Raw genomic sequence first — 13092 nt, 5'->3', positions numbered from 1 at the left:
CCCTGTCATCCTCACATAGAAGAGCTCTGACTCCTCAGAAGTAGATTATTGGTATGTGCACACGTGTGCACATAGTCACTATAGTCTCCTTATTTGGAAATTAGAAAAAAAAAGTGTCTCTATCACTTTCTCTTACAGCAGTGCTTTCAGTAGTAAGCTTGCTATGACTGTTTCCTAGGAAAACAAACACTGCTCCTTTCAGAAAGTAGGGTTTCATTTCCTAGGAAATGGCTACTTTCTGAAAGCTCATGAGACTTGTGCAGTAAGCGAAAGAGACCCAAGAGGTGAGACAACTGACAAGATCAGGAAGTACCTGAAACTTAAAGGATCCACTGAGGCCCACCCCAAGGTTCTATTAGCAGCAACTGCTGGGGAGAAGAGACCCACCTCAGAGCTGCTTGCAAGTGGTGCAGGGCTCCAGGATGATGAATGTGAGCCATCCTGTGGCTTTTCAGGGATGAAGCTGTCTTTGAATCATTAAGGCTCCTTGCTCGCATTCCGAGACACAATAAACTCACTAATTCAACTAAGCTAGATGTGGATGGTAGGATTTATCTGGTCTGTCAGTGTCCAACCTGGAATATCTTCACATTTCTGCAAGAAAAGCCTCCCAATGCTTGTCATTGTAAACATCTCTGCTCCTTGGAGATGTGTGTAAACCTTAGGAGTTAACAGGGCTCACAAGCCACACACTAGCAGTCTTCTCAACATCCCTGGTGCCTCTTGAGATGCAGACACCCAGAGGGGTAGTACCTATCTCCTAGACTGTGGGGATGTTGGAAGCCTATCTCGGGCTCCTACATGAGACACTTAATGCTAATTCATGAAGATAGTAGTTTCTTGTGGCTTTGCCTCACACAATTTGGTATGTGTCTGATAGAGTGAGGTGGATCGAGGTGAATGCTATCCTCCACCACAGACTTCTGTTGTTTACAGAAGCATGGGGTGGGTGTAGCTGCAGGTGGCATGACAGGTTAAAGTTTCATTAAGTCTGGAACACTGCCATTGAAATGCAGTGTTGGCATCCCACTGGAGTATTCCCTGTTCAACCACGAATGTTTTCTTTCCTACACCTGCAGAAATGCCTTTTAGGTTGGACATCTTTGTTTTTAAATGCACTAATTTTAACATAGTCCAGCCAGCCTGGTCTCAACACTGTGGCTCCATGGCAGTGGGAATGCTCCCTATACCAGACTTCATGGCACTGTAGTGTGTCCACTACCCCAAAAAAGATGGCCATGCACTTCTAGAACACAAATTAGCAGATGTTCCCGATAGCCAAAAACATGTGTCTCACTGGGCCTCTGGAGAAACAAGGCTCTGGTCTATGTGGCTACCTACATGCTGAGCTATGCCTGAGGGCTGCTTCTGAATAGAAGCTGCCCCTGCACCTAAATCCCAGGACTTCTCAGGTAGGTTCTTCCACCCATTCCATTCTAGGGGACAAAGAACAGCATGTTAGTTTCTACTTGCCAAGGTGTCCATCCCTACTGCAGGGAGAGGACACCTGCTATAGCCACTGTCCTTCAACCAGCTCTGGACTGCTCAGCCCATGCTGAGATCCAAGTTGGACCAAGTCTGGGGCTCTGCTGAGAGAAATCCAAATGCCACCTACCCAGGACTCATCTCTTCGCACCCCATCCAGCCTAAGGTCTTAGAGACAATCTCCTAACCAGTGTCTGAGCTGCCTGTGAGCCTGCAGGGGTCCCTCTTTCAGAGCTTTCTCAGAGCAGCTGAGTCTGCCCTAGGCTAGACCCTCCAAAACTCTGAGTCACAACATCCCTTTTCACTTTGTCAGTGGATTACCTCAGTGACTTTGTGACAGTAACAAGTTGAGTAAAACGGGACAGGCAGGAGTCACACTGAGGATGCTCTAAAGCCAGCATGCTGTGACTTTGAGCCTGAACGGGATGAGCAGAAGTTTGAAGTCACCAAGGCTGCCTGTTCTGGACAGGAAGGGAGGGAAGGTTTGGAGAACCTGGGCAGCTGGGAATAGACCCTGTCCTCAAGGAGGCCCCAGACAAAGCACCACTCCCTTCCTCCATCTTCCAATCTCTCCCAGGCCTCCCACCTCATCCCCAATGCCAAACCCTTGCTGTGTCAGTACAGAGACCCAGTCTCCAGGGCAGAGGGGTGGCAGGAGGGCAAGTGCTGACCTCGGCATGAAGGGCTGTGAAGGCATCTAGGACAGCCAGTTGTGATGCATCTAAATTCTGTCCCCAGAGCAACTGACCTGAAGGCCATGCTTTACTCTCTAGGGTGACTGAACAGAGCTGCAGCAAAGCCAGGAAAAATAGAACAACAAAGCCAGAGTGGCCATGAGCCAGCCCAGCTCAAGGCTGCTGAGCGCACAGCTTGGGATGGGGTAAGTAGGAGGTTGGCAGCAGGAGGCCATCACATAGCCTGTGAGCACTGGGTTCTCCTAAAATGCAGCTGGAGGCTTAGGGCTGGCTGGGTTCTGAATGGTGGCTGTGGTGTGCCAAAGCCACCTCCTCCATACTGACACAAAGCCTTGCTTGTCTTTCCCAATCCTGGGGAGTGAGAGTGACCACTGATTGACACAGCCCCTCCTCCACTGTATCCCTGTTGGCTTCTTATCCAAGTAGGCAAATAAATGTGACCCCCGAAAACACATCTTCTGTCTCTTTTCTCCACCCCCTTACCCATGTAGGTTGGTGCACATGTCTGCAGAGGAGCCCGCCACCCACCTTTTGAAACAGTCTCTCACTGGAACTTGGGACTAAACTATTAGGGTACACTGGCTGCAAAGAGTCCTAGGGATTTTCTGGTTTCTGCCTCCTCAGAGCTAGAATTTACAAGGGCTGGCCACCATGCCTCAGTTATGAACATAGATGCTACGGATCCAACTCAGGTCCTAATGTTTGTATGGCAAGCGCTTTTCTGACTGAGCCTATCCCTAGCTCCTACATCCCCTTTCCTCACAGCACATTCTAGGTAGAAATGAGAAGTTTTTCCAAAGCATAACACAGGCTCTGGACTTCACTGGTTACTGTAGAGACCATTGTTCTTACATGGGCTCAAACTGCCCTTTGAGAGTCATGAGAACTTCTGTTAACTTCCTTCCTGGGAAATGGAAACACTTTATTTGTTTTCTTGATCTGAGGCTCACAGGGATCAAACACACCTCAAGGAGAAAATAAGAGCTTCACCAATCATCTTCCAGACACACATTAATAAACTGTACCAGCAGCACACAGGCCAAAGTGGAGGATGTGTTTAGTAACTGGCATTGCTTACAGGGTTGCTTCGGGGCAGCTCATCCCTGCACTGGCATTCACAGTGTGGTGGGGCATTAGAGGTGTTGTGGAGCTGGCTAACTTGGACACTGGCATTAGTAGTGCAGACAGTAGCAGCCTCACACCAACACTGACTGAGGAGTTCCTGCCACCTCTTTATCCCACTCTTTCCATGGTAGGGACGCCAAGTAAAGCACCAGGATCACACAGTGGAAGGTTTTGTTTTGTTTTGTTTTGTTTTTTAGAGACAGGGTTTCTCTGTGTAGTCCTGGCTGTACTGGAACACACTTTGTACACCAGGCTGGCCTCGAACTCAGAAATCCATCTGCCTCTGCCTCCCACCTGCTGAGTGTGTGCCACCACCGCCCAGCCCAAGAACTAGCTCTTAACAGTCCTCCTCTGACTTGAACATGTAGATTATGGCTCCCTTGCCACCCCTCCCAGCATTTTCAAGTAGAGTCTGGGTGTGGGGTTCTCACCATCCCAGTGCTCATGCGAGTCCAGCAAGAGCATTACTCCTTGCCTCGTCTTCCCAGCCCCTAACGGTGTTGATTGCTTAGGTACTTGTTATGTCAGGAAGAATGTTTAGACAAACCTGATGACTTTCCGTTTGAGATGTTAGGTAACATTTGTTTCCACCCTCTTCAATGATATCAGAATTGAAGTGACATTTGCTAAGATATCTTTCAAAACCACTAGTAGCTAAAAAATACAAGGAACTAGTGTTTTCTCTGTCTGAGACATCTCTGGACCGCCTTCTTCCTCAGTCATGGGCTTCCTTTCTCTCAGATACAAGCTTTCCTTTCAAGTGGTTGAACATATTTTCCATGTAGTTCTCATCGTCATTTTTCAGTTTGTCGTGGGAAATCTGATGGTGGCCACCAAATTGGCCATGGGTCAAACATCATAAGAATTATTCAGAGCCTGAAGCATCCTCACAAATGAAAATGTGCTCTGCACACAGGTCTCTGTGGGTGAGTAACACTGATCTAGTTGTTTTACTTTTCTCTGACTCTTTATGGACTGTAGTTTCATGACCTCGAGGTATGTTGTATACACAAGATTATTAAAGTAGTGAAATGAGTGTTTTTTTTTTTAATTAGAAACATCGTGATTGAAGGCAAAGTCTGAGTACCTACTGAGCATGAAGCCTTAGAGACCAGTAGAGACACACTCCTACAAGCACAAGATCTTCAGTGGCCTCTGCTCTCTGATCCTGCCTCAGCCTCGGATCCTGCCGCCAGGGGGCGCCGCGCGTCCAGAGCAGCGCTGAGGCGCGCACCCCTTTCTTACACCTGCTCTCACACTTGGCCTTGGAGGGGGCGCAGTGAACTTGGGCCAGGAGTCTGCTCACCATCTCAGGAGAAAAGTGTCCGCAAGGCAGGAGAAGCACTCGCTGGGTCAGTTCCTGAGAGCGGAGCTCACCTTTAGTCTCGGTCGTCCCAGAAAGATCTTCCCCACGGAAACAAGTCCGCCACTTCCGGAAGACACAGTTCCCGCCCAAGGTGAGAGCTGCTGAGCTGCTGAGCTGCTCAGGAAGTCTTTCAGATGCTGGTGGGTGTCGCCCTCACCTTCTTCCGATGAGTCTTCCTCAGCACAGAGCCTGAGTTGCTGACAGAGAGGAAAACAGGTGCTTTTCAGGAAAAGGTGGAAATTGAAATGGTGTTTTGAGTCGTGCCTTTGTTCTTAGCCAGCCTCCTGGCTCTCCTTAGAAACCCTCAGGTTCTCCCTGGGGTGGAGACAGAGTACCACCACGGGAAGATTCACTGCCCTTTGCAAGAACATTCTGGACTCTTATCAAGTGGGCTCTCAGGAGGAATTAGGGAGGCATCCACTTGGGGAGGTGAGTGAGTGTTTTTGATTGAAGGAGCTCCAGGAGTGCTTGGAAGACTGGGGCCACATTAACACCCTCAACCAAGAGGGGCGTTCCTCAGGACACTGAGTTTTCCCGGACACTATGTTAAACCGAGGTGAAACCTCCTGTTTTTGGCATTGTGGAGGCAGTGAATGGCTTAAGATCAAGGCACTGCTCTTAAGGAGGCCACCAAGGACAGAATGTGTGAGAAGCAACAAGGACCTGCCACTGCAGGTTCTTATCCTTATTCTGCAGCAGAGACTCAATTCCAGTAGCACAAGAGACCACAAATAGGCTTTTTCCCTGAGGATTGACTAAGCTAGGGTATTGGGGGATGGGTGGGTAGGTGGGTCTGTGACATAGCAGGAGTAGCTTCTGGCTTTGGCAGGAATGTGCCCTTGCTGCTGGGTAAAGCTGGGAACAGAACTCAGGTCCCCATCTGAGTAGACTATAACCATGTAGCCTACTCCTGTAGTCCCACTTAATGCTACCTAGGCCTCAAAGAGTCTACAACCTACCAAAACAGTGACACCATTTGGAGACCAATATTTAAATGTATAAACTTATAGGGAGCATTTTGCCTTCAGTCGGTAACAGCAGCTTTCACCAGGACCTGGGTTCCAGCTTCTGGTTTACCATATGAAAGAAAACTGAAGGCAGCATGGACAGACAAGCCATGAGTTTCCTAAGCATGGCCTTGCCCCAGTAGGGTCTTAGTTATTCTTTTATAGTCATGTGCTCATGGTGTTCAGCCCCACCTGAATCCTGTTAAATCTACTGTCAATTTAGCTCCAAAATGTATGTCCACATGGTTGGAGGCTCAGAGGTCTTAATGTCTTCACTCTGGTCTCAGTGAACTTTGTGTCTCTTGGTTCTCTGCCAACCCAACTGATTCCTTTGTCAACTCAGACAAGGCTCTCCTTCAGACCATACAAACCATGAGATGCTGACAGATCATGGAATGCAAGATGGTGGCAAATCACACCCCTGAGTGAATTAACCATAAGTCATGCCTTTTGTTTCTGCCAGACTCACTTCAGAGCCTGACCTCAGGTAGCTTGGTTTCTTTCAAGCAAGGTTGTTCTCCTTGTCTAGCTGCTTTGTGAGCCATCTGGGGCCCCTGTACCTGGGCCTTCTCTAGCTCTCCTGCCTTTGGAGAGGTCTCTGCCATCTTTCTCTCTCTCCTGATTGATTCTCACATATGTATCAAGTCATATAAACACACACACAGTACATGCATCCCACTAATTAAAACAATATCTATCTGTTCCTTATAAGGGTCCGTGCTACATGCACTATATAAGTTGTTCCCTCTCCTCTCCCTCCCCCATTCCTCCCCCATCCTAATGTTTCCCCCCTCTATGTAGGGTGTCTTTCCTCCAAAACTGTGACATATTCTCTTCAAGCTGCTCCTTAGTCCTGCTCAGGGAATCTCTGTTTCTCTCCTTGACCTGAGAGCTCCCTGACTGATGGCGAGAGGCTAAGGAAGCTCTCCTAGAGCCTTCATCCTAAGTCCTCCCCTGAAACCCTCACTGCCTTTATCCTCTTTCCCACATCCTCTGGTTTTTATTATTGATTTTTATAAAGTTCTAAAGGCTATCCTTTAAGCCCCCCAAACTCCTGAGCATCTGCTTCAATATAGGACCCCACCAAGGCTGCCTTCCTTCTTTCTCCTTAGAACTTGCTTGCCCTCAGGTGGCCATAGACCCAGGCTAAATGCTACAGGTGAACCAGCATATGTCATGATCTTGTGATGCACCTGTCATCCCTGTCTTTGTGACCTCTTCTAGGAGGCATGTGCCAATGCCACTGACTAGGCCGGAAACCAGAGGTGGCAAAGTACACTGGGTGTAAGAGGTTATGACACGAAAGGGACAGAGAGGAGAGTGAAGCTTCCTGAAATGATGAGGAACTTGAGGCAAGCCAGATCCAGCTTCCTCTAGGATAATACTGTGGAGCCCAAGAGATAATAGATATGGGTTCCCTCCCATGTCATATTTCAGCTCTTGACCTTTGGTTTATGATTGTTCAGTAGTCAGCCAATGAAGTGCCAGGCTAGATCTATGCTCTAGAGGTTCATCAGACCCTGGTAGATTCTCCCTGGATGTCATTGGAGCCTGAAGCCATCCTGGACACTTGGAACTGTGGTACTACACGAGAGGACAGAGAGGTGAGACTTGGTTTTCCTTGGGTCTGGAGTACCAGAGCCTTCTTGAAGGCTCTTGAGTGGAGAGTTTTTGCATTGATCCTTTGCTTTTCTGTAGTCTGAATCATACCAGTTGCTGGAAAGAGGATTTGTTGAAACTTGCACTTGAGAACACAGGAGTTTTCCAGTCTGGACCCTGAAGAGGAAACAGAAGATCTCAGAACAGCACATCTTTCCACAGTGTGGCACCTCAGTTCCCAAAGGTCAGAGAACTTGTCACTAGAGAAGGAGGTTGACAGGGAGGGCTCTGCTCACAAATCTTCAAATCAAATCTTCAAATTAAATCTTCAAAGCCTCCTAGAAACCAGGTACTGTTTTACCCTGGTCTCTAGGGGAAGACACATGGGCTCAGAGAGGTCATGGGACATGTTCCAGGGACACATGACTAGAAAAGGGAGGAAGTGGGGTCATTAGTGCGGATGGCTTGACACTTCTCTCTGTAGTAGTGTCAACAGAGGCACACCTGTGAGTGGAGTCTCCCTGGCTTCTGAGAGTCTGGGAGGGAATTGGGGGGCTGACCTGGCTTCCTCTGTTTCCTGCAGGGCTCAGGGAAGCTGTGCAAGAAGGTCTGGATGTCCCTTGTGATCACTGATACTTGAGAGCCAGAAGTCTCCCCATGGCTTTTTATCACATCCGACAGTACCAGGAGAAGGACCACAAAAAGGTCCTGGAATTGTTCTCCAGGGGCATGAAGGAACATGTCCCTGCTGCCTTCCACCATATGCTGACACTACCTCAGACTCTCCTGCTTTTACCTGGGGTGCCTGTGACCATAGTCCTAGTGTCTGGCTCCTGGCTCCTGGCCACAGTATGCAGCTTTCTCTTTCTCCTTTGCCTGCGGCTCCTTATCTGGCTTTCTTGGAGAAATTACGTGGCTACAAGTTTGCAAGCTGACCTGGCTGACATCACCAAGTCTTACCTGAATGCACATGGCTCCTTCTGGGTGGCTGAGTCTGGAGACCAGGTAGTTGGCATAGTGGGTGCTCGGCCAGTCAAGGACCCTCCATTAGGGAAGAAGCAGATGCAGCTCTTTCGCCTGTCTGTGTCCTCACAGCATCGAGGACAGGGGATAGCAAAAGCACTAGTCAGAACTGTCCTCTGGTTTGCTCGGGACCAGGACTACAGTGATGTTGTCCTTGAGACCAGTTGTGTGCAGTACAGTGCTGTGGCTCTCTACCAGGCCATGGGCTTCCGGAAAACAGACCAGTACTTTGTGAGCATAGCCACAAGGTTAATGGGTCTTTCTATCCTTCATTTCACCTACTCTCTCCCTTTTGCTTGGGGATCAGGGATGTGACCTGTTATCCTTTGTTTGCCTTGGAGGCTCCAGTTCACTCTGCTGTAGGAACAAGCCATCCCTGACAAGTTCCTGCTACCAATCCCAAGGGCTCCCTTTGCACTCCTTTCAGATGCACCCATGCTGGTGGTGACCTGTGGGTGTTGGCTCCATTCTGCCTTTTTAAGTATCTCTCTTTCGTCTTTCTAGTGCCATGATAAGATAGCACAAAACCCAACTGAGTCCATCCTGCACACAGTTCACTTAGGAATCTGTTAGCTGTCAGTATCAGCTAGGTGGTCTCAAGACCTCAAGGCAAGCAACCTTGCTGAGCTGAAGTTCCAGCAGCTCACACAGGATTTAAATCTAAGACTTGTGTAGAAATGGAGCCTCCACTGGTAGAGGCACAGCACAGATCAGGGTGGCTGCACTGAGAGCACTGGAGCAACGAAGCCTGTAACTTACACCTAAGCCACCTCTGTGCAGAGGGAGGAAGGGGACCTCTGATGCAGTGAGAGTAACTTTGAATGGCCTCTCCTAGTGGAATGATCCCTCCTGGCCTCTTGGTCCCAGTCTTACGGGAAAGCACAATTAAATGCATGAAATGTACTTGGGGATTCATGAAAATGAAATGGGATCAGGAGTTGTCATGAATATGTCACTCTAGGGAAAACGCCCAGACTAATTGGCACTCGAGTAGGTTGGACATCAGTGGGCTTCCAGTGCTCCTGGATTTCCTCTGTAAAAAGTTAAAATGGCAGTTCAGGAGTTGGAACAGCACTGTAGAGTGGAGAAAGGCAGTCTCAGAACTAATAAAGTTGTTGGCCGAAGATGACCCTGCTAGGCATAAGAGACTTCCAGAATTATTAAGGAAAGGCCCCGAGGGCCAACGAATCACAGATGTGGTTTCCACTGCTTTTGGTTGCATGCTGGAACTGGAGAACTCCTTGCTGAGGACATGATATACTTTGGTTTCAGGACATGGAAGAATCAAGAGACTGACCTGGAAAAGCCTTGTGTGCTCGCTGGGTTTCTAGTGCCAAGAGGCTCGATCCAGGCTGCTGAGGGACAGTTATTGAGACAGTCTTGCTCCCTGTGCTGTGTTGTTACATGCCGGGAAGATGTATGTTTTAGTGTTATAGTGGCATTGTTATGTTTGCACACACATACTTTCTGATTAAGACCTCCACAGGTGGATATTCCTATTGATTATTCTAAATCAAGACAAAATTATGTGATGTGCAGGCCATAGGCCATAGTAAGGAGACTACTACTATTGTTTTAGTTTTTATTAAGCAGGTATAGTATATCAGCTTGCCTTCAAAACATTTGTGTTCATGCCCAATGACTGCTGTTCCAGTGTCACTTGTAATTGGGAGCCTTTTCACAGTGGGAGATGGTCACTCCAAAGACTCATAACTTGTACAATTGCAGAGAATACGTGACTGATCCTTTGATATAGCCCAATATTGGGCCATAGATGGAAGAAAATAGATGTATATGTCCAAGGCTTGGAAGAGTTATGGAAGCGGATGCATAAAGATTTAAGATCTGGAGTGGGTGGGATACCCTGTATCTCTCTGGTCTAAATTGAAACTTCCCCTTTTAGGGGGCTGACAGAGGCTCAGGAGACTCTGGAGAGCGTTCCTCTCTGATGTCACCCAGGCAGTAAACATTTATCAGCAGAGAGAAGCCTCTTAGGAACCCCAGGGCTGGAGGTTTGTAAGTCATTACCAATGCAATGGCCATACTGCCTGGGCAACCCGTGCTCCTGTAAGTAATCCCTCAGCTGTGCTCCTGTGCTCCAATAAACTGTTTCATCAAACTTGACTCGGGTGGATCTGTGTTTGGTTGCTTGGTTACTTAGTTGCTTGGGTCTGTCATAGTGCCTGGATGATGAGAATAGATGTTCATTCACATTCCCAGGGAAAGTCAGACACAAAACACCCAAAACCAGATGGTTTTACTCATTTTGTACCCACTTGGGAGGGAAGCCAAATGACAGGAACAGAAAGGCCAAGCAATTTCAGGATGGAGAGACTGCCAAAGTGGACAATCAGCGTGTCCTTGGCATCTGGGAAAGCTGTGTGGCCCTCCACCTCCTAACTGGGATCTCTCCTGCTCAGGGATCCTGCTCCTGTATATAGCCTCAGAAATTCGCTGGACCTCGTTGCTCAGCCCCTGCCCTTTTTTCTACATGGCAACAGCTCAGTAAAATTTGCTGGCAGCATCCAAACATGCCATGCTAATACATCCTCCCCCAGTTTACTCCCCCCTGCCATTATCATTACCATCTCAGCAACTGTGCTTTCAATTAAGGTATTCTGTGTGTCATGGAGAGTTATTTCTATGCTCCACGTCTTGTGTTCTCACAGGGGAACACCGCCTCCCATGTTGCCTGATGAGTATAAGAGGGGACATGGAGCTTTTTATACTCACAAGGCTAATACCAGCACGTAAATGTCCACCCTAAACAGAGTCTTATCCAGGTGCCATGTACCCATCTCCAGGAGGAGGGGGGCAGACATCATCAGTGGTCTAGAACCAATTTTTTTCCCCAAAGATTTATTTGTTTTATTTATATGAATACACTGTAGCTCTCTTCAGACATACCAGAAGAGGGCATCAGATCCCATTACAGATGAGTGTGAGTCACCATGTGGTTGCTGGGAATTGAACTCAGACCTCTGGAAGAACAGTCAGTGCTCTTAACTGCTGAGCCACCTCTCCAGCCCCAAAACCAATTCTCCATGAATAAGGCTTTCCCATCTCCTCCTGAAGGATGCAAAGATGGAGCCCATGCTGTGCTGATGGCTGCATGTATCTGTGGATGGAATTTGCATCACTGACTCAGTGGGGCTAATACAAGAAGGAAGATGCACTGGAGCTGGGAAGTCCTCATGATACATAGGAAATTGTGCCAGGAGCTCTGAGCCAAGCTGCTCAGAGTTAACCTGGGAAAATGGAGGTGGCCAGAGTTTCAGGAGACAGAAACAGGAAGCAGTGTCTGCTGGGGATGCTTGGGATTTGATAAATATGGTTATGCACAACACTTGCTGGAGCAATGGCCACTAAGTCTTACAGTGTAACCATCGGTTAACTTCATGTTGTATACCTTTCATCTAAAACAAAACAAAACATGTAGGAAAGAGAATTGTTTGGAAAAGAATAAACTCAAATGCTAGGTTCTCCAAGGTTAGAAAGAACAAACTGTGGGTGGAGTTTTTGTAATAATGGAGTGACTATGACCAGAGCCAGTGGCTGTGCCACTTTGACTCTGACTGGATGAATTCATCCTAACCAGCCTCAGGAACAGAGATGCAGAGACAAATAGAGGCAGAATGAAGCTGCAAAGCCAGTCTGTTTAATGTAAAACGTGCACCTAGAATCTCCGTCCTTAGGATCACCTTAGGCTGTGGAGCCAGAGACACGAACAGTTTGGATTTTGTAGAGTACAGCACCTCACACACCCAATCAGGTGTCATTGGAAGAACCAGTGTAAGGTGGAGAGGGACCTGAAGCTTGAAATAGGTGGCTGAATAAACCAGAGAGATTGCGTCCCTTCCAAAGAAGCAAGAAAGCCCACTGAGCCTATTCCTCACATATAAATCAAGTCATTTATTGAAGCCTGAGAAGTACCAATTCTTTGAACCTGGGTTTCCCTTGGAGTTCAGCTGCATGTTTCTAGTCATGGACAGACTCAAGGCTGAACTGAATTACTAAGGACAGGAAGTCACCTTGTGTGGCAAGTGCTTTTTGACTGAGCCTATCCCTAGCTCCTAGCTCCGCTTTCCTCGAAGCACTACATTCTAGCTAGAAATGAGCAGCTGTTCCAAAGCATAACACAGGCTCTGGACTTCACTGGTTACTGTAGAGACCATTGTTCTTATATGGGCTCAAACTGCCCTTTGAGAGACATGAGAACTTATGTTAACTTCCTCCCTGGGAAATGGAGACACTTTATTTGTTTTCTTGGTCAGAGGCTCACAGGGATCAAACACATCCCGAGGAGACAATAAGCTTCACAAATCATCTTCCAGATACAAATTAATAAACTGTACCAGCCACGCACAGGCCAAAGTGGAGGATGTATTTAGTAACTGGCATTGCTTACACGGTTGCTTTGGGGTAGCTCATCCCTGCACTGGCATTCAGAGAGTGGTGGGGCAGCATCCCCCATGTGCAGGCATTAGAGGTGCTGTGGAGCTGGCTAACTTGGACACTGGCATTAGTAGTGCAGACAGTAGCAGCCTCACACCAACATTGACTGAGGAGTTCCTGCCACCACTTTATCCCACTGTTTCCATGGTAGGGACGCCAAGTTCAGTGCCAGGATCCCACAGTGGTAGGAAAGATCCAGCTCTTAACAGTCCTCCTCTGACTTGAACATGTAGATTATGGCTCCCTTGCCACCCCTCCCAGTTTTTTCAAGTAGAGTCTGGGTGTGGGGTTCTCACCATCCCAGTGCTCATGCGAATGCAGCAAGAGCATTACTCCT

General features: G+C 48.0%; 1 protein-coding gene across 4 annotated transcripts; it reads left to right on the top strand.

The window, feature by feature from the left end:
• The first annotated feature begins 158 nt into the window (after nucleotides 1–158).
• Nat8f4 (N-acetyltransferase 8 (GCN5-related) family member 4) lies at nucleotides 159–10424 on the top strand. 4 transcript variants are annotated; one of them, XM_030255652.1, is made up of 6 exons: nucleotides 159–2365; nucleotides 4111–4231; nucleotides 4361–4762; nucleotides 7148–7282; nucleotides 7377–7521; nucleotides 7861–10424. In XM_030255652.1, the coding sequence occupies exon 6, from the start codon at nucleotides 7935–7937 to the stop codon at nucleotides 8613–8615; it is 681 nt and encodes a 226-aa protein (XP_030111512.1). In that variant the 5' UTR covers nucleotides 159–2365; nucleotides 4111–4231; nucleotides 4361–4762; nucleotides 7148–7282; nucleotides 7377–7521; nucleotides 7861–7934; the 3' UTR covers nucleotides 8616–10424. The 4 variants fall into 4 exon arrangements, with proteins under 4 accessions (XP_030111512.1, NP_083607.3, XP_006506783.1 ...); NM_029331.3 differs by lacking the exons at nucleotides 159–2365; nucleotides 4111–4231 and having other exon boundaries at nucleotides 4536–4762; nucleotides 7145–7282; NM_001145895.1 differs by lacking the exons at nucleotides 159–2365; nucleotides 4111–4231; nucleotides 4361–4762 and having other exon boundaries at nucleotides 6941–7282; nucleotides 7861–8282; nucleotides 10204–10423.
• The last annotated feature ends 2668 nt before the right edge of the window (nucleotides 10425–13092 follow it).

Source organism: Mus musculus, chromosome 6 (genome assembly GCF_000001635.26).
Source record: "Mus musculus strain C57BL/6J chromosome 6, GRCm38.p6 C57BL/6J".
Taxonomy (NCBI): domain Eukaryota; kingdom Metazoa; phylum Chordata; class Mammalia; order Rodentia; family Muridae; genus Mus; species Mus musculus.
Note: the sequence above shows the minus strand (reverse complement) of the source record. Positions and strands in the feature narration are given on the sequence as shown.